Source organism: Salmo salar, chromosome 17 (assembly GCF_965601325.2).
Source record: "Salmo salar chromosome 17, fSalSal1, whole genome shotgun sequence".
NCBI classification, from domain to species: domain Eukaryota; kingdom Metazoa; phylum Chordata; class Actinopteri; order Salmoniformes; family Salmonidae; genus Salmo; species Salmo salar.
This window is the reverse complement of record NC_138307.1, coordinates 58,356,231-58,380,784: the sequence shown is the minus strand read 5'-3', so window position 1 is coordinate 58,380,784 and position 24,554 is coordinate 58,356,231. Positions and strand designations below refer to the sequence as shown.

Genomic DNA, 24,554 nt, shown 5'->3' with positions numbered 1-24,554 from the left:
ATATGTTTATTTTTTTTCATTATGGGCAACTACTTAGGGGATATCCAACCCAGGAAATACAGTAGAATTACATTAGTTTAAAAAACAATTGCACAAATAAAATGGAAAAAAATATCAGATGAACCTATAGCAATCTACTCAATGCATCACACATAGATTATGATAATGACAACAACAAAAAACATGTATGAATATTACCTTCTTAAAAAGGGGTGTGTCTCCTTTTCTAGCTTTAGAGCAATGCAAGCTATGGACAACAACGCACACAATCAAAGCAAAACTCTAAATTCAACAATGTGTCATAAAATAAATTAACTTACAGGGAAAAGGTGCCACAATTATTCTCAACGCTTAACTATCCACCGGTCTCTGCGCATGATCTTGAATTAATGCTACGAAGAGAAGCTCCTTCACCCACTCAACTTTACTTTTATTTTCTTCTTCAGGAAGTTCTTTCCAGATGTTTTTAATCTTGTTCACCCATGGAAAGCTCCGCGGGTGCCACATGCCTTCTTGTAGATAATTACTGAGATTGCGTTACACTCTACAATAGCAACTGTGCTTACTAAATTATTTCTCATAGGATGCATGTTTTTTTTATAGCTTACCTTTACATGTTTTAGCCTATTGTAAAAAGAAAAGTAGATCTATAGGCCTACAATTGAATAACTTTACTATATAGGCCTACATAATTTGTGGCAACTACCATTGCAAGCAGAAGTTATTATTTACAAAGTCTAAATCAACCTATGCATTATCATTCAATAGAAGTTATTTTGAGAGTAATGAATATCAAAAACTACAAGCCCCAGTGCACAGTTCTGCTACAGGCTACTGGACGATCAGAGTGTATTACCGAATTTCTTGCAGGAACATGCTGCAAGCTATTTTTAGCCCATAGCCTATGGTAGAACAGTGTTGTGCATTGCTTTAACGCATTATTGTCAGGTATTAAGTTCACATTTCCTGTCTTTTGAGTTTTTACGGTAAAAAGTAGAGTAGAACTCAATTGAAATGTGTAGGCTTTTGGTTGACCAACAATTTAACCTACTTGTCACCATTTAAGCTACTTGTCACCCTAGCTTCTGATCAGATACACCATCAAGCTATTTTAGCAGTTTAAACGGTGTCAAATAGTTAATTGTATTACATTATATGTACGATGGATGATGAGAACGCATTGAAATATTTAATCAAGCTTACCCAGGATGGCGAATTGTGCACACTTAAAAAAGAACTTGGTGGCAACATTGTTGCACATTTTGTCAACAAAAAACATTTCGGGAAATCGGGTGATACATTGTTGCATTATGCTGCCCGTCATGGCCACTTGGACATTGTGCAATTTTTAGTAAAAGAGATTGGGATGGACATAGAGCTTTACAATACCGACTACAAAAGAGCTCTGCATGAAGCTGCGTCCATGGGACAGCGGGAGTGTTTGAGCTATCTGCTCACTGAAGGAGCCAAAGTAGACTGCTTAAAAAAGGCTGATTGGTGAGACAAACATTAACACGCAAGCCATGTGCAAACATTAAGACAACGTTATTCTATATATATATTTTATTACATTTTGAAGTGTATTTTAGGAAAAAATGTATTGAAAAACACATTTGTTTCTCCGCTTTCTATCCCCTTCGATAGCTCAGTTGGTAGAGCGGAGGACTGTAGAGGCTAAATGCTGAAATCCTTAGGTCGCTGGTTCAAATCCGGCTCGAAGGAAAATATTTTCTTCGGCCCATGTCATATCAGTTCGAAGTTTTTTCGCCATGTGCATAAATGCTTACTCGCTAACTCTCCTCAACAATGCATTAAAATATCAATCAAGAATCAAATGCCAAGTCCAAAAATAATAATACAAAGTAATAAAACTCGTTGTGAGATGTACACAATAGAATAAATAGTATGATTTATAAAATAATATATGTCCAATTATGATGACTGTTATACAAGTAGTAAAGTAACTTGGAATAGCAGCTTAAAAATATATAGTAATAATAACTAGTAACAGCAGTGGTGACCCTGTGTGCGTGTGTCATGTATACCAAATAACAAATTAGTTGTTCTAAGATTCAATTAAAGTTCTGGTTTCAATTGATCATATAGGTACTGATTAATTGAATGACCAGAGTCAAATTCATTAGAGAGCAAATGGAAGCAACCGGCTGAAACGGGGAAGGACAACCAGAATTTGTCAAATAAGAGAGGCTTGTGTTTTTTCAGTTGCAAAACGGTTTTCTACCCTGTGCACTAACGAATACGATCCTTCTTTTTCTGAACACATATATCTCCCTTCGATAGCTCAGTTGGTAGAGCGGAGGACTGTAGAGGCTAACTGCTGAGATCCTTAGGTCGCTGGTTCAAATCCGGCTCGAAGGAAATGTTTTAATAGGTCCATGTAATATCACTGTGCCTGCATTGTATACCATTATCAACACACTACTATGAATATAACAAATCATTAAATACTACACAAAATTGGGGTGGGAGGGTGAGTAAAAAAAAAAATATATTGATTGTATTGCCTTTGTGACCCAATAAAAACAATTGTTTACCAAAATAATTACCTCACAAAATGCAACACGTACGTGAATTGAGATATGTGCAATTCTGGTCCACCATCGTGACCCACCTCTACTTTCAGGACCCCTCTGATGATGGCCTGCACCCGGAGGAACCTGGGTGTGATCCAGGAACTGCTGTCCCACGAGGCCGATCCCACGCTGAAGAACAAGGACGGCTGGAACTCCTTCCACATCGCCTGCAGGGAGGGAGACCCAGCGGTCATACAGCACCTCCTACTGGCCAACCCGGAAGTCTGGAGGACAGAGAGCAAGACACTGAGGACTCCTCTGCACACTGCAGGTAATCTCTGTGCTAACAAATCAGACATGTCACAGGTCTGGACATATTCACAGGTATTTTGAACAATATGCATAAAATATATATTTTTCTGGTTCATTACCCTTTCTCTGTCTATTCTCTGTTCCTACAGCGATGCACGGCTGTGAAGAAGTGGTCAGCATCTTGGTACAGAGGTGTGTTTGTCTATGTTTGTGTGTGTGTGAGAGGCGGTATGAATTAGGATATGTCTCAGAGGATTTGCATACTTGTGAGAAGGCATGTTAGAGTGTCAGTGTTGAGGCTCTGTGTGTTAAAGTGATCATGTGTAATTGTGTGTGGGTGTAGCGCTAACTGACCCTCACTTCTCTGTTTGCAGGTGTGGTTATGTTCCGGATGGCAGGGACAGCTGTGGGGTCACTCCCTTTATGGACGCAGTGAGGAACGGACACATATCTGTGGCCAAACTACTGCTGGAGAAGCACCAGGTACACTGGAGACTCTGAAGGAAAATAACATTTCCATCTATCAAAACATATCTGAGATAACTGAAATTTGCACCAAAAAATCAACTTGTCTGTATCTCACTTAAATTCCACCATAGTCCCCTTGGGAAAATGAATCCACCTCAACCACTCCAGTACCCCTGGACATTGAATAAGATACTGACCTGTATATACTTGTATTCTCGTGTGTCACACAGGCCTCTCCGACTGCAGCAGACATCCTGGGGGCCCAGCCGGTGCACCATGTTGCTGTCACAGCCCAGGAGGAGGCGCTAGAGTTCCTAGTGAGGGACCTCGGAGTGGACGTGAACCAGACAGCCACTGACATGCAGCTCACTTCCCTGCACTACGCTGCCAAGGTTAGCTCTATTCTGTAAACGTCTATAATCAGGCCTATCCTGTACATAAAGGCAAATTGTGTGCATAATATTATATCATGCCTGATATTTTATATTTTCAGGAGGGCCACACAAGCACAATCAAAACACTCCTCACATTAGGAGCAGACCTTCACGTCAGGGACAAAAAGGGAAGAACAGGTACTGTAGAGAAATGGTTCCCAAACTGTGGGGCGAGGGGTTGGCGGGGGGGGCACGGGTTCCCCCCCTCAAAAGTATATTATAACTTTTTTTTTTTAAATGAACTCAATCCGGCTTTAAACTGAAAGTTTTAATAGTAGAATGCACAAGATGTAATTTCACAATTGGGTAGTGCATCATCAGATCCTCTTGTCATGTTAGTCTTCGCATACCTTAGAGAGCTATTTAAAACTTGTCAAAATGTCCAAATCAACTAGCCCATGTCAGCTAATGTTTTTTAAATGTATTTATCACATGAATACATATTAACCATGGGAAAATGTATAGAATTGCAAGAAAATTTGCTTTAAGACTGCAAAGTTTCTTTGCACCCCATGACAAAATGTGTAGAATTGCACAAAATAAGCTTTAAACCTGCAACATTCTCTCCACCAACAAGAGTGGTGTGAACAGTTTGTATCATGAACAGTGCTTGTGCAGGGGTGGCGCGGGATGTTTCCCAATGCTGGAAGAGTGAAAAAGTTTGGGAACCCCTGTGTAGAGGCATAATGCTGTACATTATGATAATTGCACTTTGCTTGTAGCAATACACATTAATCAAAACAACTGATTGGAGGCCAAATCTGAATTTGTGCAACAAGAAAAACTGGAAATGTAAGTTTACATAATACAGGGAACAGGATGTGTTCTAATTACATAACTTCTGTCTTGCGTATGCAAGTAGTTCTGGCACTAGAACCAATTCTCAAACCACTCTATTTAAAAAAAAATATGGTACTTTCTACTTAACTAGGCAAGTCAGTTAAGAACAAATTCTTATTTCAATGACGGCCTAGGAGCAGTGGATTAACTGCCTTGTACAGGGGTAGAAAGACAGATTTTTACCTTATCAGCTTGGGGATTTGATCTTGCAACCTTTTGGTTATTAGTCCAACGCTCCAGCCTCATATAGTCACAAGTACAGTTGATCTTGAATGCAGGTCATTGAATCCTGCCCTTGGGCACCCTGTGTTAGGGGTCATCACAGGTCCAAAAAGTTGGACCCGTTCCAAAATGGATCTGGGGCTTTCCCACCCGACCTGATATGCATAAAGTAATTTTCAAAAAACCTGTTCAGATCAGAGAGTAGAAAGAGAGAAAGAAACCTCAGACTGGGCGCTGCCAGCTCCATCAATAAAAGAGTGATATTGGCGAAATGATCCACATTTAGGCCCTACGTGTCCTTAAAAACTGCCTATTACAAATTACAAAAAAACTATTTGTTGTGTTTCGATGGGTAGCATATTCAAAACTTCATAGCCTATTGTTTCATTGGTTTTTACTGTCCTCAAACATTAACTGTCCAACTCACTGTTTAGCTGTTGGAGATTTGAGCGCTAAATGCATCAGGGCATTGCATGCATACAGGCCTAGACGTCCACTAGAAAAGCTTAGGCCTAGCCCTAGAGAGAAAGATAGATATGCTGGCGCCATGTTCCCAACACCGACATGCATTTCTTTATACTTGTCAGATGGAACTTAATTTGGCCAACAAAAAAACACTTGTTGCATATTTAAAGAACTGGTTTAAACCTTTACAAGCGTTTTTAACAGACTAGGCCTATATTGTAGCAACTACCTATCAAATGACAGCAATAGGCTAAAGCTATTTATTTTACAACAGGAATACTTTTAACCTATGTTAAACTAAACACTGAGTACAAAGTTAAAAAAGACAGTTAACTTAATTTAGCCAACAAAAATGTCTCATAATGAAACAAAACACTTTTTGCATATTTAAAGAACTGGTTAAAAAGTTTAAAAATTGCATCAAACCTGAATAGCGAGTTGCACTCAGTCCATTTGGCCATGCCAACTTTCTTCTCATCTTTGTCCACTACAATATTAAAACTTGTCCCTGAGGACATTCCCCTTGTCACCTTCTTTTCATTATACTATTTCTCCTCTAACTTTCGTTTTACTTTAATGAAAAAGGCCTCCATCTTAGCAATCAACAGTAGCCTAGTTCAAGGCTCCTTTCACTCCTTTCGCGTGTGAGGTGAGCAGGGGTAACCAGTTTCCACTGGACATAAGCTACAAGCTCATTCAGTTCTCATCGCCTCACACACATTAGATTAGCAGAGGACGGATCCACCCGAGACCCGTGGCAATTATATCAGACCCGACCCAGATCTGAGACACAACTTTGGGTCCTGGGTTGGATCTCTGAATTTTGGGTCTGTTGGACCCGTGAAGACCTCTACCCTGTGTGTGCACTGTGCAGATCTCTGCGCCAGCAAGTATCTAACATTGATTAATTAATCTACTGCCTGTGTCTCTCTGTGCTTCCCCCAGCTCTTCATATGGCGTGTACAGGGCAGCATGCAGAAGCGGTCAGGACACTCCTACAGCTGGGGCTAGTAGACATGGTAGATGCCTCGGGCACCACTGCTCAACAGCTTGCCAAAAAAACAGACGTGCTCAGAGTGTTTGATTGTGATTTGACATAAACTACTGTCTGAATGGAGAATCAATAAATTATGGACATTAATGGTATTCTGATGGCAGAATAATAACTTCATATCATTTCTTTCTGTGTGGATTTTGTTGATGGGGATGAAACAATACAGTGCCTTCAGAAAGTATTCACACTCTTTTACTTTTTCCACATTTTGTCGTGTTAAAACGTGGGATTAATAAAATAATTTAAAAAATGATATATCTTGAGTAGATAAGTAATCAACTCCCTGAGTCAATACATGTTAGAATCACATTTGTCAGCAATTACAGCTGTGAGTCTTTCTGGGTACATTTCTAAGAGCTTTGCACACCTGGGTTGTACAGTATTTGCACATTATTCTTTTTTAAATTCTTTAAGCTCTGTCAAGTTGGTTGTTGACCATTGCTAGACAGCCATTTTCAAGTCTTGCCATAGATTTCCAAGCCGATTTAAGTCAAAACTGTAACTAGGCCACTCAGGAACATTAAATGTTGTCTTGGTAAGCAACTGAAGTGTATATTTGGCCTTGTATTTTAGGTTATTATCCTGCTGAAAGGTGAATTTGTCTCCCAGTGTCTGTTGGAAAGCAGACTGAACCAGGTTTTCCTCTAGGATTTTTCCTGTGCTAAGCTCTATTCTGTTTCTTTTTATCCTAAAAAAACTAGCATACCCATAACATGATGCAACCACCACCATGCTTGAAAATATGAAGAGTGGTAGTAAGTGATGTGGTGTGTTGGATTTGCCCCAAACATAACACTTGTATTCAGGACAAAAAGTGAATTGCTTTTGTTGTGGAAATTCTTTACAGGGACACTTGAATTCAATCTTAAATTAATCATTATTTATTATCAGCATGCTGGAGAGGTTCCAACCAACTCAATGCACCAAGTACACATGCCGATCAGGAGCTCTACCCGGGGCAGTCCCGTTAGTTCTCTTATATACATACAAGTTATATTTGCATTTACATTTACATTTACATTTTAGTCATTTAGCAGACGCTCTTATCCAGAGCGACTTACAAATTGGTGCATTCACCTATAATATCCAGTGGAACAACCACTTTACAATAGTGCATCTAAATCTTTTAAGGGGGGGGTTAGAAGGATTACTTTATCCTATCCCAGGTATTCCTTGAAGAGGTGGGGTTTCAGGTGTCTCCGGAAGGTGGTGATTGACTCCGCTGTCCTGGCGTCGTAAGGGAGCTTGTTCCACCATTGGGGTGCCAGAGCAGCGAACAGTTTTGACTGGGCTGAGCGGGAACTGTGCTTCCTCAGAGGTAGGGAGGCGAGCAGGCCAGAGGTGGATGAACGGAGTGCCCTTGTTTGGGTGTAGGGCCTGATCAGAGCCTGAAGGTACGGAGGTGCCGTTCCCCTCACAGCTCCGTAGGCAAGCACCATGGTCTTGTAGCGGATGCGAGCTTCGACTGGAAGCCAGTGGAGAGAGCGGAGGAGCGGGGTGACGTGAGAGAACTTGGGAAGGTTGAACACCAGACGGGCTGCGGCGTTCTGGATGAGTTGTAGGGGTTTAATGGCACAGGCAGGGAGCCCAGCCAACAGCGAGTTGCAGTAATCCAGACGGGAGATGACAAGTGCCTGGATTAGGACCTGCGCCGCTTCCTGTGTGAGGCAGGGTCGTACTCTGCGAATGTTGTAGAGCATGAACCTACAGGATCGGGTCACCGCCTTGATGTTGGTGGAGAACGACAGGGTGTTGTCCAGGGTCACGCCAAGGCTCTTAGCACTCTGGGAGGAGGACACAAGGGAGTTGTCAACCGTGATGGCGAGATCATGGAACGGGCAGTCCTTCCCCGGGAGGAAGAGCAGCTCCGTCTTGCCGAGGTTCAGCTTGAGGTGGTGATCCGTCATCCACACTGATATGTCTGCCAGACATGCAGAGATGCGATTCGCCACCTGGTTGTCAGAAGGGGGAAAGGAGAAGATTAATTGTGTGTCATCTGCATAGCAATGATATGAGAGACCATGTGAGGATATGACAGAGCCAAGTGACTTGGTGTATAGCGAGAATAGGAGTGGGCCAAGAACAGAGCCCTGGGGGACACCAGTGGTGAGAGCACGTGGTGCGGAGACAGATTCTCGCCACGCCACCTGGTAGGAGCGACCTGTCAGGTAGGACGCAATCCAAGCGTGCGCGGTGCCGGAGATGCCCAGCTCGGAGAGGGTGGAGAGGAGGATCTGATGGTTCACGGTATCAAAGGCAGCAGATAGGTCTAGAAGGATGAGAGCAGAGGAGAGAGAGTTAGCTTTAGCAGTGCGGAGAGCCTCCGTGACACAGAGAAGAGCAGTCTCAGTTGAATGCCCAGTCTTGAAACCTGACTGATTAGGATCAAGAAGGTCATTCTGAGAGAGATAGCAAGAGAGCTGGCCAAGCACGGCGCGTTCAAGAGTTTTGGAGAGAAAGGAAAGAAGGGATACTGGCCTGTAGTTGTTGACATCGGAGGGATCGAGTGTAGGTTTTTTCAGAAGGGGTGCAACTCTCGCTCTCTTGAAGACGGAAGGGACGTAGCCAGCGGTCAAGGATGCGTTGATGAGCGAGGTGAGGTAGGGGAGAAGGTCTCCGGAAATGGTCTGGAGAAGAGAGGAGGGGATAGGGTCAAGTGGGCATGTTGTTGGGCGGCCGGCCGTCACAAGACGCGAGATTTCATCTGGAGAGAGAGGGGAGAAAGAGGTCAAAGCACAGGGTAGGGCAGTGTGAGCAGGACCAGCAGTGTCGTTTGACTTAGCAAACGAGGATCGGATGTCGTCAACCTTCTTTTCAAAATGGTTGACGAAGTCATCCGCAGAGAGGGAGGAGGGGGGGGGGGAGGGGGAGGAGGATTCAGGAGGGAGGAGAAGGTAGCAAAGAGCTTCCTAGGGTTAGAGGCAGATGCTTGGAGTTTAGAGTGGTAGAAAGTGGCTTTAGCAGCAGAGACAGAAGAGGAAAATGTAGAGAGGAGGGAGTGAAAGGATGCCAGGTCCGCAGGGAGGCGAGTTTTCCTCCATTTCCGCTCGGCTGCCCGGAGCCCTGTTCTGTGAGCTCGCAGTGAGTCGTCGAGCCACGGAGCAGGAGGGGAGGACCGAGCCGGCCTGGAGGATAGGGGACAGAGGAAATCAAAGGATGCAGAGAGGGAGGAGAGGAGGGTTGAGGAGGCAGAATCAGGAGATAGGTTGGAGAAGGTTTGAGCAGAGGGAAGAGATGATAGGATGGAAGAGGAGAGAGTAGCGGGAGAGAGAGAGCGAAGGTTGGGACGGCGCAATACCATCCGAGTAGGGGGAGAGTGAGAAGTGTTGGATGAGAGCGAGAGGGAAAAGGATACAAGGTAGTGGTCGGAGACTTGGAGGGGAGTTGCAATGAGATTAGTGGAAGAACAGCATCTAGTAAAGATGAGGTCAAGCGTATTGCCTGCCTTGTGAGTAGGGGGGGAAGGTGAGAGGGTGAGGTCGAAAGAGGAGAGGAGTGGAAAGAAGGAGGCAGAGAGGAATGAGTCGAAGGTAGACGTGGGGAGGTTAAAGTCACCCAGAACTGTGAGAGGTGAGCCATCCTCAGGAAAGGAACTTATCAAGGCGTCAAGCTCATTGATGAACTCTCCAAGGGAACCTGGAGGGCGATAAATGATAAGGATGTTAAGCTTGAAAGGGCTGGTAACTGTGACAGCATGGAATTCAAATGAGGAGATAGACAGATGGGTCAGGGGAGAAAGAGAGAATGTCCACTTGGGAGAGATGAGGATTCCAGTGCCACCACCCCGCTGGCTCGATGCTCTAGGGGTATGCGAGAACACGTAGTCAGACGAGGAGAGAGCAGTAGGAGTAGCAGTGTTATCTGTGGTGATCCATGTTTCCGTCAGCGCCAGGAAGTCTAGGGACTGGAGGGTAGCATAGGCTGAGATGAACTCAGCCTTGTTGGCCGCAGACCGGCAGTTCCAGAGGCTGCCGGAGACCTGGAACTCCACGTGGGTCGTGCGCGCTGGGACCACCAGGTTAGAGCGGCAGCGGCCACGCGGTGTGGAGCGTTTGTATGGCCTGTGCAGAGGAGAGAGAACAGGGATAGGCAGACACATAGTAGACAAGCTACAGAAGAGGCTACGCTAATGCAAATGAGATTGGAGTGACAAGTGGACTACACGTCTCGAATGTTCAGGAAGTTAAGCTTACGTTGCAAAAATGTTATTGACTAAAATTATACAGTACTGCTGGCTGGTGGAGTAGGCTAGCTAGCAGTGGCTGCGTTGTTGACTTTGAACGTGTAGCTGGCTAGGTAACCTGATTGATCTTATTCATAATTCATTCATCATTAACGTTTGCTTCATTCACGTGACCAACCAATACTGGGCCATGCATGTGACAGACTAATACCTCACGAGGCTTCTTCTCTCGGATGCTGAGACCTTGAAACTGAGATATCCCTTGTTCAAAACAAGGGTCTGGGCGTACTGCCAAATTGCAGATACTGATAGTGAGGATTCATTCAATCACTTTCATGAACACAGAAATTGGTTATTAGAAAAGCACAAACATAAAATGTTCCATCACACTTTGCCAATTTTTTTGCACATTCACTTTAGTGCCTCTTGCCCGCACCTCCAACAACACTTCTTTCAGCATCTGGTCCCCCATCCAGGGACTGACCAGAACTAAGCCTGGTTAACTTCAGAGGCAAGCCAGCAGCAGAATGCAGGGTGGTATGCTGCTGGCTCTTTGTAGGGACTGGGTGTATTGATACACCATCCACAGTTTAATAACTTCATCATGCTCAAAGGGAAATTCAATGTCTGTTTTATTTTATTTTTCTCCTACCAATAGGTGTCCTTCTTTGCGAGTCATTGGAAAACATCCCTGGTCTTTGTGGTTGAATCTGTATTTGAAATTCACTGATTGACTGAGGGACAGAGATTAAGTAGCCATTCAAAAATCTTGTTAAACAATATTATTGCACACAGAGTGAGTCCTTGCAACTTATTATGACTTGTTAAGCACATTTTAACTCCTGAAATGATTTAGGCTTGCCATAACAAAGGGGTTGAATACTTATTGACTCAAGACATTTCAACTTTACATTTTTTCTTAATTAGTAAAATGTTTGGTAGTGTGTAGGCCAGTGATAAAAAAAAATCTACATTTAAACCATTTTATATTCAGGCTGTAACACAACAAAATGTGGAAAAAGTAAAGGGGTGTGAATACTTTTTGAAGGCACTGCATGTGACAGTTTGGAATATAAAGGATTAAAGAAAGGATTAGGAGAGTTTTTATGTTGTTATGATTGTGTGAGTTTGTCACCTGACCTACTGACTCAACAAAGCAAACAGAGGATGCAATGTGGACTGGATCCTGTCCATCCGGAAAGACTTGCTAAGTGAACCAAGGTGATCTATGCATAGCAAACGCACACAGATATATACACACACACACACGGGAGAAAACATACACACACCGTATAATGGAGCTATTGGCAATGTCACAAAGAGGACACCTCTGACAAAATAAATACTGAGCATAGGCAGGTGGTGGACTACGGTAGCTACAGGAGACTTTTACAAATTACAAGACGAATAAAAGCACGATTCTTATGAAAAATATATTTTGGGAAATGTTCATTGATAAGTACATAATCGATTCATTACCAATACCCAGAAATGTGAGAAATGTTCTCCGTTATTGACAGGCTCCTCCCCTACAGTGAAGCAGAATCGCTTGACGTTGAACTGCAGCCCCTTTCGTTTCCAGCTTTGCAGATCTCCATTTTCTTCGGGCCACTATTCAGGAAAAGAGGAGAAAATACTTGGGAAAATGAATGAAGAATACGACGTTATCGTGCTGGGTACCGGACTGACGGTGAGAATCATTTTACCATGCCAGTTCGTTCCTTGAATAATCTAAGCGATGCTCAGAGGCAATATATTCCTTCAATTGCCACTTTGTGTGCGAGCTTTGCTAACCCGCTAGCTAGCGTAGTTCAACTATCGGCTGGGCCTAATAAGCTAGCTAGCTAACTACTGTCAGTGGTCACGTCTGTCAATGTCTCAATGAACTTAACTTTCGGTAGCTAACTAGGTAACTACTAATACGTTTAACGTCATTTAAGGTGGTGCCTCAGTCTCATATTCATGCATGCTGTTTATCAATCAAGTTGGAAAATCTAACTGGCATTGGTAGCTAATTGGTTAGCATGATAGCTGGATAGCCATTGTAGCTAATGCCAGCTTTGTTTAGGCTAACGTGTCCCAGTTTGACAGTGTAATGTCCTTTTTTAGTTTGAAAAAGTGTGCATATGCTCTCATGTTGAATGTGATACGAAGGTAGTGTAATTTTCGAATTGGATACTCATTTATGTAACGTTACTATCACCATGCGATGAAGCTTTATTCACGAGTGCTTGGATTTTTCAACAGGCGGTGGTTTTGGTTTGTTTTGTGGAGGAGATTCTCCCCGCGAGTATTAGTTTAGTTACTGTAGTTAACTTGTAACTAGTTAGCTAATCTAACTGATGTACACTGTTAGTACACTGAACACAAATATACGCAACATTTTCAAAGATTTTACTGAGTTACAGTTCATATAGGTAATCAGTCAATTGAAATAAATTAATTAGGCCCTAATCTATGGATTTCATATGACCCAGAGTACAGATATGCATCTGTTGGTCTGGTTTGACCACCATTTGCATCATGCAACGTGGTTGATTGTGGCCAGTGGAATGTTGTCCCACTCTTCTTTAATAGCTGCACAAAGTGTTTGGATATTGGCGGGAACTGGAACACGTCCTACACGTCGATCCAGAGCATCCCAAACATGCTCAATGGGTGAGATGTCTGGTGAGTATGCAGGCCATGGTAGAACTGGGACATTTTCAGCTTCCAGGAATTGTGTACAGATCCCTGCGAAATGTGTCTGCATTATGCTTAAACATGAGGTGATGGCGGTGGATGAATGGAACTAAAATGGGCCTCAGCATCTTGTCACAGTATCGCTGTGCACTCAAATTGCCATCAATAAAATTAAATTGTGTTCATTGTCCATAGTTTATGCCTGCCTACCATAACCCCACCACCATCGTGAGGCACTCTGTTCACAACGTTGACATCAGCAAACCACTCGCCCACACAACGCCATCTGCCATCTACAGTTTAAACCGGGATTCATCCATGAAGAGCAAACTTCTCCAGCGTGCCAGTGGCCATCGAATGTGAGCAGTTGCCCGCTGAAGCCAGTGACGACGCCGAACTGCAACCAGGTCAAGATGACGAGCACTCAGATGAGCTTCCCTGAGATGGTTTCTGACAGTGTGCAGAATTTTTTTGGGTTGTGCAAAACCCCAGTTTCATCAGCTGTCTGGGTGGCTGGTCTCAGACAATCCCGCAGGTGAAGAAGCCGGATGTGGAAGTCCTGGGCTGGCGTGGTGGCCGGTTGGATGTCCTGCCAAATTCTCTAAAACGGTGTTGGAGGTGGCTTATGGTAGAGAAATTATCCTGCAGCTGCCCTGGTGGACATTCCTGCAGTCAGCATGCCAGTCAGCATGCCTCTCTCAGGACTTGAGACATCTGTGACATTGTGTTATGTGACAACTGCACATTTTAGTGGCCTTTTATTGTCCTCAGAACAAGGTGCACCTGTGTAATTATAATGCTGTTTAATCAGCTTCTTGATATGCCACACCTGTCAGGTGGATGGGTTATCTTGGCAAAGGAGAAATGCTCACTAAAAAGGATGTAAACAAATTTGTGCACAAAATTTGAGAAATTAGCTTTTTATCTATATGCAACATTTCTGGGATCTTTTATTTCAGCTCATGAAACATGGGCCTAACACTATCATGTTGCATATATATTTTTGTTCAGTATAAATAGCTAGCTAATTCAGTGTTTGTAAAATGATTGGGTAGTGAACAACAGACACCTGCAATTTATGAACCTTACTCCACCAAACCCGAACATAGCGAGCTAATGTCACATAGCTCAGGGTTTCCCAAACTCTGTCCTGCCCAAGCACTGCACAGCTCACTCAAGTTATCAAAGCGAAAACCAAAACGTTCACCCAGGGGGAGCCCAAGGACCGAGTTTTGGAAACCCTGATTTCGCTAGCTAGTTTCTCAAGTTGATTCTGCAGTACTAGTTAATTACTTTGTATCCACTAGCCAGCCAGCAAATTATATTTTTATCAAAGGATATTCTGTCACAGATATTAGTTCTCGTACATTTTGTAGCTAGCTCACAAGAACATGCATGGAAGAGAACCAAAATGACCGATAGTATGTTGTTCCCACTGCTTTACTCAGCTGTAAAACACTTGGTTGAGGCATGACAGGAAAAACTTGATAGAATTTACTGTACTGTGAGGCCTCACTCAGATCTATTTACAGTTTCCTGTCTGTCTCGCATGTCTGACTCAGGTGGGGGAGTGTGTTGTTAAAAATAACAGTTCAGCAATAGATCACACACAAAGACAATCATACTGTTACATTGGGAAACAATCCATTGCCAAGGTTTGAAAGCAATACTTTCACTGATACAGGTCCAGCTAGTTCCTTTGCTGTCAGTCACACTGACTGTGACATTCCATGATTACATAACTTAGGAATTCCATATTCCATCCAGGAATTGTGTGAAATTGTTCAGAATCCTGTGCAGCCACGTTTAGTGTAGTCCACTCCAACAGGATGTGGCAGTCAGGAAGGCATTTTGGCTTGTCAGCAGTAGGGGTAGGCAGCCTGGTTGAGAGTGTTGGCTTTTGGGTTGGTGACTCCTGTGTTGTTTTAGACTGCAGATGGGTGTGGTTCGGTCGCAGAGGAACTGAGAGTACAGTGCAAGTTTAAGTTCTGCAAAAGCAAGACAGACCGTTGGCAGAACTCTGAGGCATCACGTATACTTAACTGGCGCCATATACTATGATACAGTGGTATGATACGAGAGATGGGCTTAGTTCCAACTGATGCAGGTCAACCCTAGCAAGGATCCAGTTCTGTTTGGCATTTATTCAAGCATCTCCCTGCCCGCCACACACTCCACCCTGATTGTGGTCCATGTGGTTGAGAAAGACATGGTGGGGAAAGGAGAACTGGCTGTTCTGGGATATGCTTTTATTGTATGTATCCTCCTCTCTCTGCAGCTGGGGCCTAGCAAACATCTACCTCTAGTCTGGGGGGGATGGTGGTGTCCTTGTCCGTCTGTCCCCATACTTAAAGGATGGGGGCGGCAGGTAGCCGTTAGAGCGTTGGGCCAGTAACCAAAAGGTTGCTAGATCGAATCCCCGAGCTGACAAGGTAAAAATCTGAACATCCCCTGAACAAGGCAGTTAACCCACTGTTCCAAGGCCATCATTGTAAATATGAATTTGTTCTTAACTGACTTGCTTACTGTAATTTCCGGACTATTGAGCGCACCTGAATATAAGTCGCACCCACTGAATTTAAAAAATAGATATGATTTTGAACATAAATAAGCCGCACATGTCTATAAGCCGCAGGTGCCTACCGGTACATTGAAACAAATTAACTTTACACAGGCTTTAACGAAACACGGCTTGTAACAAAAAAAAAAAAAATTAGCAGTAAGCTTTAGTTGTCTTTTTGCACTGAGTCGATTCCTCACGCTGCTGTTTCCAACGTCTTATCGACTCATTAAGACCAAGCTCCCGTGCAGCAGCTCTATTTCCTTTTCCAACAGTCAGATCAATCGCCTTCAACTTGAAAGCTGCATCATATGCATTTCTCCGTGTCTTTGCCATGATGAGGGTGACAAAATGACTACCGTAATCAGAATGATGGGAAGTTTGAGAGCGCTCGATTTAATCTAAACAGTAAACAAAAAAAGTTGTTGACCTTAACCCGTTCGGCAATTTCATTGGTCTAATGAAAGCTTCATGCCGCCAAAAAACTGTGCACGTCACAGAATGTGTTTTAAAAAAAATAAAAAAAATAAAAAAATCTATATATTAGCCGCGTCATTGTTTTAAGCCACGAGGTTCAAAGCGTGGGGAAAAAGTTGCGGCTTATAGTCCGGAATTTACGGTATTTAAAGGTTAAATAAAACAAAATGAGGCCCAGGAGGGCGTGGTCATCAATATTATGGCCCCTCTTTTACACCATCACTTGATACTGTTGGTTGTCATGTGATGCCATTATTGGGATGTCATTCATATGATGTAATTTGAGAGTCCTGGCCAAGCTAAACTTTTTCCTGATAGAAGGATAGAGGGCTGCAGTAGCGGATGAAACATGGAGGCATTAGATTTAGGTAATAACTTTGGGTGTCATTCAATTAGAGCAAGGGAAGAAGATGAGGTGATGGTTCTAGTACTGTGTGTGGATCCTGAGAGTGCGCAATGACATTACAGATGCAGTCCAGATATTGGATCCCAACCTTTTGGAGTCACACATGAAGGAGTTGTGGGGAAATGTCAGCCAGGGTGGCACTGGCACACAGTCACTCTTGTTCCCAGCGTGACTCACACTGTGGCCTTTTGAACTTCAGAGAGCCGCCCAACACTTTACCGTCTTCAGAGTGGGCCTCAGTCAGTCACTCGTCATAAAAATCCACCTACTTGTTATAGGGCTGCTATGTTAAAGATTAAACTGTGAAATCCCCCCCCCCCCCCCCCCCCATCCATTTACTGCCATATATTCTTCTGGAAGTTACAGCACCAAAAGAAAATATCTTTTGTCACACACCAGATAGTGAAATGTTGTTTAACAAGGTCAACCATAGTAGAACGGCGCCCCCGGATCAAATTGGGCTTAACTGCCTTGACAACCTTGACACGTCGACAGGTTTCTCACCTTGACGGCTCGGGTATTCAAACCAGCAACCTTTTTCCTTATTGGCCCAACACTCTAACCACTTGGCTACCTGCCACCCTCCATGTATATTTAATAGATTTACAAAACCGTGATGAGAAACAAGGACAATTTTACGCCACACAACCAAATTGAACATGTCTCCAGCTTTCCTCTGATTGTCTTCCTAAATGAATAGGGACATATGAACAGCTTGCCTTCCCACATAATCCGAAATCCTCAAGACACGTTTGGACTTTCAGTTGCACCTTTTATGGTGCCCTTTTCCCACGAAAGAAATACATCTGTAATAATTGGTACTAAAATGGTAAATTGGTCATTATGGATGGAACATCAAAGGCATTACCTGCACCTTTTTCTAAGATGCCTTTTATGAAACAGACATTCCTCATGTGCTTGTGGTAGACTACCAGTCAGTGAGATGAGCACATGCTTCCACTGCGGATGTGCAGCACAGGCAGTCCTGCATCTCGTTAATCTCACGTTGAGTGACATCGATGCTTCTCTCTGAGAGTGGACATTGATTTTGTTTCCCTGAGAGACCTGACCGGTCAGTGCTTTTTTTTAGCTCAGTAAAAGTCCCTGTTTGTCTAACGTTAAGGCCCATGGTCAGAAAATGCAGTGGTGAGGAAATGATACTGTTCTTAAACTTGCCCAGCCCCAGACAGAGGGGTTGGCTAGGGCCAGCATGGGGCAGGCTAGTGGGTCAGGGACCCTGTATCCCCATGATGATGGGAACAGCAGAGGCAGGGTGCTGTTTTTGTACACCGGAGCCCTGTCCTAAGTTGCCCTGATCTGAATGGGGCTGACTCTAGGGAGATGGAAACTGAAACAATAGCAGAGTCACTTCCTGTGACACAATGCATTGTGTCAGACCTGGCAGCAGTGCACACCAGGAGTGTGGAATCATGATGCTGTGGTGTCCTGTTTGTCGTATTATTAGTCATTGTCAACACAGTGTAGCCTATAAAATGTCTCTCCCACAAACACAACCTGTCACCTCTTCTGCCCCCATTATATTCAATCTGAGTCATTCCACGGTCTTATCTAGGGTGATTTGTTACAGTAAGATCAAATATGTAGGCAGAAGCTACTGGATGAGGTAAACATCTGTCAGCACAGTGTTCTGAATCAGGCTGCATTTCAGTTGAACTTTTTTTCTGAATATTGTCCACGGAATCACATGACGCAGAGTGTATTGCTGCTTCTACAAACCAGCTGCCGTGATCTTAAGGTCTTTTGAAAGACGGTGGGAATTCGAGTCAGTCACGTGCGCACCTTTTCCTCTGGCCGGCCGGCAGTACTGTACCAGGCAGCCCGTGATTCTTGACTAACTTTGGAGAAACTATTGCCTTTACAGAGGAACTCTAATCGCAGCCTAGCACTGCAAAGGGAGAAACAGAAAGCTGCTGATCGGCAGCTTGCTTGTCCTATCTAGCCTAAATTCCGTCTTTTAAATGGAGCGTGAGTTGAATTGGACGCTCAAACCTACTCCCCTCTCTGCATAGCTCCCCTCTTCAGTGGCTGTTGCTAAAACCCTTTATTTTGTGGCGACACTGTCACTACAGACTGCCTCTACTCTAGAATGCCAGAGAATGTTGAATAGAGTTCTGTGTTGTAGATTCTGGAATCTCCTTCTCTACTGTTAACCAAAATGGAGATCATACTGAATTAACTCTGTGACTCTGGTCCCACCCACGCCCCCGCCCTCTCCTCCACTGCCCTCTTATCAAAAGTGTCGAACACACACACACACACACACACACACACACCACACACACACCAGAACTGAGGCCATCTTCAGTCACAGCCTTAGCTGGTCATGGTAGTTAGGCTACATAAGTCTACTCTCCCAGAGGATTCATCAGTAGATTTAATGTTTGTCTGTTGTGTCATATCAATCCTATTTTTATGAAATTCCTGCTTATTAGGCTAAATGATTGCTTACGCTATATAATCAGTGTTAATCCATCTTAAGTACACACACGGCTAGCAGAGGGGAAGCATGAGTAGACCACTAGCATAAGCTATCATTATAGAGACCCTGCCAGCTGGACTGGTCCACTGTCGCCGGCCACACAGTCAGTTATCAGATTGGAGCATGAAAAGACGGGGCTAAACCAGACAGGGACCACATTCATTACTTTGACTACATCTGCGACAAAGTCTCAAATGTTTCCTTGTCTAGTTGAATCTGGGCTGTGTGAAATGTGAGGCTTTTAGTGCATTTTCTGCCGTAACGAGACCGTGACTGTCTGTGCGTCTGCCATTATGAAACACAATCCTATCTGGAGAAGAACAAAACTGATACCAGCAATATTCATACAACAATACAATCTCAAACATGAAAATCAATATCTAGGATTCAATTATCATTCCAAATGTTTGACCTGTGCGATATTGGCAACTATCCAGGTTTAAGTGATTTGTGTGATGCTCAACCCCCTCTCCTTCCTGTCTCTCGTCCAATAGGAATGCATCCTGTCAGGGATCATGTCAGTGAAGGGGAAGAAGGTCTTGCACATGGACCGGAACTCCTACTACGGGGCAGAGAGTGCCTCCATCACTCCCCTGGAGGATGTAAGTCAACCTCTGACCTCTACTGCTTGACCTCTGAGGCGCTGACCCCTAAGACCAACCTCGACAGGCCACACAAGACACAAACTAAGACTGTACCATTCTCTTACACAAGATAACAGGCAGGATGCCTACTCACCCATTTCCCAGAAATGTTTGTAACCGTATGAATCTGAATGATGAGGCATGAGGAAGAGAACAAGGAACTAGTCATACTAATCTGAATATCCTTAAAAATGGGTGACAGCACATGATCAATATAGTCAGTTGCTGCTTATATATGCACTCTGTTGTATTCCTCTTGGCTAAATTGCTGCTTCAACAAAATGGCAAATTATTCTCTCTTTTAGCTGTATAAACGCTTCAGTCTCCCAGGCGCCCCACCGGAGTCCATGGGAAAAGGCCGGGACTGGAATGTGGACCTCATCCCGAAGTTCCTCATGGCCAACGGTAAACACTAATCACCACTTTTTATTATGTATTATATTAACTAGGGCCAGGAGTTTTCCTGACCATGTCACCAGACAAGGAAAAACTCTGGACCTTAGATATAACACTTCATCCTTGGTCTCAGGGGAAAAGAAGGGATGAATACCAAAAATGTGATTCTGGAATATTCGGTAGTTGGGTCATGGCCATATTTGATAGTGCGACTGATCTTGTTGCCTAGCAATGATTGGATGTGGTTGACAGGATGAGGCAACAGAGAGAACTTTCAATTGGAAGACTAATAAAGCTGTATATGTAAAAGTGATTTTGAATTGGATTGAACTTTATTCTCATAACCTGTCTGGGAAAGGTAACACTGATTTGTCTGTCTCACCTGTGCAGGTCAGTTGGTCCGCATGCTGCTGATCACACAGGTGACGCGCTACCTGGACTTCAAGGTGATCGAAGGCAGCTTCGTCTACAAGAAGGGCAGCATCTACAAAGTGCCCTCCACCGAGACCGAGGCCCTGGCATCCAGTGAGTGGTACAGGGGGACTAGGGGAAATAGAGGAGAGGTTGGGTTTTGTAGTTTTTATGTCTGATAAGCTCAGGTTGACTCTGCATACAGTAAACTTTTAATCAAGTCTAATATCCATCCGGCTTACAGCAGTCTAAAACAGTGAATTGTTGACATATCATACGTCAAAATGTCTTACTGTCATCACAGCTCCTCACAAATAACCTCTTCCTGGTTCTGTATTGTCTTGCTTTTCAGCTCTCAATCATGTAGATAATTAGCTACCCCTGAATAGCACAACTCTCTCCCCTACAGGTCTGATGGGGCTGTTTGAGAAACGGCGCTTCAGGAAGTTCCTGGTTTTTGTGGCTAACTTCGATGAAAACGACCCCAAGACCATGGAAGGCGTGGACCCCAACAAGACGACGATGAGGGATGTGTTCAAGAAGTTTGACCTGGGCCAGGATGTCATCGACTTCACAGGACACTCCCTCGCCCTCTACCGGACAGACGAGTGAGTCACCTGCATCATCTTATTGGCTGAGCCAGAGATGGAAGGTGTTCGGCCATTTTGGGGTTAACTAAAAAGCATCAAGAGTTCCAGGTCGTCTTGTTTGCAGTTGCACTACGTTGATTATCAGATTTCAGGATATAGCTATATTCTGAGACTGTGAAAAAGGTGACCTGGAATGTCACCATTATGACACCTTTTAGATGACATGGCAGCCTCACAAGCACAGGGTGTCAAGGATAGTCATCCTATTTTCCAGTCTTTCAAGAAACTTGGTTATATATTCAAAGAAAGTACTATATTCATTCTTGTCTCTCCCCTCTCTCTCAGGTACCTGGACCTGCCTTGCATGGACTCGCTAAACAGGATCAAGCTCTACAGTGAGTCTCTGGCCAGATATGGCAAGAGTCCGTACCTCTACCCCCTCTACGGCCTGGGGGAGCTGCCCCAAGGGTTCGCCAGGTAAGGCTCAACTCTGACCTGTAAACATATGTCATTTCCCGTCTAGCTGCCTTTTTGTTTCATCCGTGTTTTGGCTTGTTGACTTTCACTATGCAAATAAAAGTTGGACTCATTTGAATCCAAATACAATGTTTAGCAGTATGCCCAATGATTACTTCTTATTTTGCTGTTGGACTGTTCGAATTTAGATGGGTCTTTTTCAAAGTGTGCTATTTCTTGAAAGTATACAATAGAATTCTGAACCGTGTGCTTCTAGTTAAAATTGACATTGTCAGAGAATTGAACATGCTTTACAGAATCTCTCCCTCTCGTTCCCTGTCTCCTTCCTGTAGACTAAGTGCTATCTACGGAGGAACCTACATGCTGAACAAGCCCATTGAGGAGATCGTCATGGAGGATGGAAAAGTAGTGGGAGTCAAGTCTGAGGGAGAGGTAAAAATCGTATTTCTCCCCGGCTTATATAGTGGCCATACTCTGAGGACTAGAGGAAGGCATGTGTAATCTTGGCGCTAATTCTTAAACACCCCCCAGATCGCCCGCTGTAAGCAGCTGATCTGCGATCCCAGCTATCTAATGGACCGCACAACCAAGGTCGGTCAGGTGATCCGAGTCATCTGCATCATGAGCCACCCCATCAAGAACACCAGCGACGCCAACTCCTGCCAGATCATCATCCCCCAGAACCAGGTCAACAGGAAGCACGGTGAGCCCCGCTGCAGGAAGTGATGTCACCACGCAAGGCCCCTATGGAAACAACACATGAGATTTATAAATTGAACATGAGAGACCATCTTCACGCTCAATTACCCAAAAGTATTGAGTACTTAAGACTAAGATGATAACAAACATCACGTAGCAGGTGTAAAAGAAACCCCTGAGGGGGGTCCCCACATCCGGGTTTAAGGGACCCCGATGAGGGTGAGATGATGGTGAAAAGGGTGGCATGGACCTAACCATATCACTGCCCCAACTCGCACCCAACTCGCACCCAACTCGGGCAAGGAGTGAAATATTGAATTTGCTAATATTTTTTTTATCCCCCAGATATCTACGTGTGCATGATCTCCTATACTCATAATGTGGCAGCACAGGGGAAGTATGTGGCCATCGTCAGCACCACAGTGGAGACGGACAACCCTGAGATGGAGGTCAAACCAGCCATGGACCTGCTGGAGCCTGTCGAGCAGAAGTACGAGCCTCATCACTAAACTGTTGATGTTGGATGTCTCCCACTAGTCTTTACTACGGTCATGTTGACTTTGTCATTTCTCTCTGCAGGTTTGTGAGCATCAGTGACCAGTACGCACCAACTGACATGGGTGCTGAAAGCCAGGTGGGTCCATTACTTCTGTTTGTTTCTGCTTACCCCAGTCAAGTCCAGTGACCTTGTGTTAACAAAAATACAACTATTGCTTGTCTTGTTTGCCTGTGTTTAACCATCTATTGTTTTCTTATTGTTGGCGTAGATCTTCATGTCCCGTACCTACGACGCTACCACCCACTTCGAGACCACCTGCGACGACATCAAGGACATCTACAAGCGGATGACGGGAACCGAATTTGACTTTGCCGAGATGGAGCGCAAGAAGAACGACATCTTCGGCGACGCAGCTGACCAGTAGAGAAATGAGCGAGTCTGCAACACTCGTGAATATCAGATATTTGCCACCGACAACTGAAATCTTAAAAAAATAAGGAAAACCATCCAAAAATATAGATAAAATGGGTTGGCTGACGATCCAAGTATACGTTTTGCCCTTTATGGAAGTTCACCCTATATATGAAGTTACAATATAGCATCGCTGGAAAAGGGGGCCAGGTGGGAGTTATGCATTTTATAATCACATTCAGACAGTTGTTGCACTGAACATTGGTATACATACGCCCTACGTTCTTTTTCATAATGTAACTGATCATTTTCTCTCCTGGATGTGGGCGTTTAGTCCAAATATGTCAAATCAATTGATCAATCAAAAGAAAACAGTACCACGGTGTGGGAGGGTCAAATCTATTTTGTTCAAATACTAATAATAAATAATGCAACCATGTAAAAGCATAAGTGTTTTGGGGAAGTGAATCATGAAATGTGATCAGATCAGTAGTATTTTTCTTGTCAGGTGTTTTTGTTGTTGTGAGGGAGGTAAGTGAGTGGCTTGGCTTGTTCCAGTTATGAAGCACTATTCCTAACAAGCTGTAACCAAAAAAGGGTTTGGCCAGCAAAGCTTCATTTGACCACCAAAACCATGTGAGAGAGGAAGCTTTTAATTGTTTCCTGTTACCAGCTAATATAAATACTCCCATCGATTGTGATTGGGGGGGCCTTGTTTTTTTTGTTTTCTTCATTTATCAGCTCCCTTGTCCTAGCGGCTCATCTCCAGCCTCTAGTAGCCAGCCCTGGGCAAGGCATCTTACTGTACCTAGGCCAAGCCACTGAACGAGCAAGTGTAGTCAAACTACCTGGACCTGTTTGCAGCAGCTTGAGTAACCATAATGTAATAGAATACTGTTATTTCCTTTACTATTAAAAATGAACAGTCCCAAGCAGACTGAAGCAGGTTGGGGATTTGTGATGAGGTTGACTAATTGCTTTAAAAGGACCAAATGTCTACTTTGGCAGTATTGATATGACAAGGGCCCTGTTTAAATGTCATCAATGTAAAAAAAAAAAAAGATTACAAAAAGACGGTGCTCAAATGATTTCTGTACTGCAAAGTAAAAATTAACTTGTGAAAAAACAAAAGTATGTGTTGTCCTTATTCAGTAGTGAGTCGATGCTAGTATTGCTGTATGATGGGCTTTTGTGTGGTCATTTGAGTATCGGGAGCTTTGCCTTTGACACTTCCTCTTTAATACTATTTTATATCATCAACCTAAACTGTCTGCTGAACCATCTATGAAC

The 24,554-nt window shown here is 43.8% G+C and overlaps 2 protein-coding genes and 2 non-coding genes across 4 annotated transcripts; all 4 read left to right on the top strand.

Moving 5' to 3' along the window:
* Window positions 1–1,045: 1,045 nt before the first annotated feature.
* Window positions 1,046–6,582, top strand: LOC106576232 (ankyrin repeat domain-containing protein 16). The gene is made up of 7 exons (XM_014153282.3): window positions 1,046–1,497; window positions 2,645–2,865; window positions 2,996–3,038; window positions 3,221–3,329; window positions 3,545–3,706; window positions 3,808–3,886; window positions 6,221–6,582. Exons 1-7 carry the CDS (start codon window positions 1,163–1,165, stop codon window positions 6,373–6,375), a joined length of 1,104 nt encoding a protein of 367 aa, XP_014008757.1. The 5' UTR covers window positions 1,046–1,162; the 3' UTR covers window positions 6,376–6,582.
* On the top strand, window positions 1,635–1,722 carry trnay-gua (transfer RNA tyrosine (anticodon GUA)). The gene is given in 2 exon segments: window positions 1,635–1,671; window positions 1,687–1,722. It is a non-coding gene; the product is annotated as a tRNA-Tyr (tRNA).
* trnay-gua (transfer RNA tyrosine (anticodon GUA)) lies at window positions 2,292–2,379 on the top strand. Its single transcript is given in 2 exon segments — window positions 2,292–2,328; window positions 2,344–2,379. It is a non-coding gene; the product is annotated as a tRNA-Tyr (tRNA).
* Window positions 6,583–12,107: 5,525 nt separating the features above from the next.
* On the top strand, window positions 12,108–24,390 carry gdib (Rab GDP dissociation inhibitor beta). Its single transcript, NM_001141733.1, is given in 11 exon segments — window positions 12,108–12,202; window positions 19,632–19,739; window positions 20,087–20,186; window positions 20,568–20,702; window positions 20,998–21,196; window positions 21,524–21,655; window positions 21,988–22,087; window positions 22,187–22,358; window positions 22,700–22,844; window positions 22,934–22,988; window positions 23,122–24,390. Coding segments are annotated over 11 exon segments (1,347 nt in total). The 5' UTR covers window positions 12,108–12,157; the 3' UTR covers window positions 23,278–24,390.
* Window positions 24,391–24,554: the final 164 nt, after the last annotated feature.

What these genes read in the sequence shown, in the direction of transcription:
- LOC106576232 (XM_014153282.3), top strand. Translation starts at nt 1,163, where the DNA reads ATGGATGATGAGAACGCATTGAAATATTTAATCAAGCTTACCCAGGAT. An exon ending in GACTCCTCTGCACACTGCAG is followed by an intron (nt 2,866 to 2,995) that starts GTAATCTCTGTG and finishes CTGTTCCTACAG; the next exon opens with CGATGCACGGCTGTGAAGAA. An exon ending in TACTGCTGGAGAAGCACCAG is followed by an intron (nt 3,330 to 3,544) that starts GTACACTGGAGA and finishes TGTGTCACACAG; the next exon opens with GCCTCTCCGACTGCAGCAGA.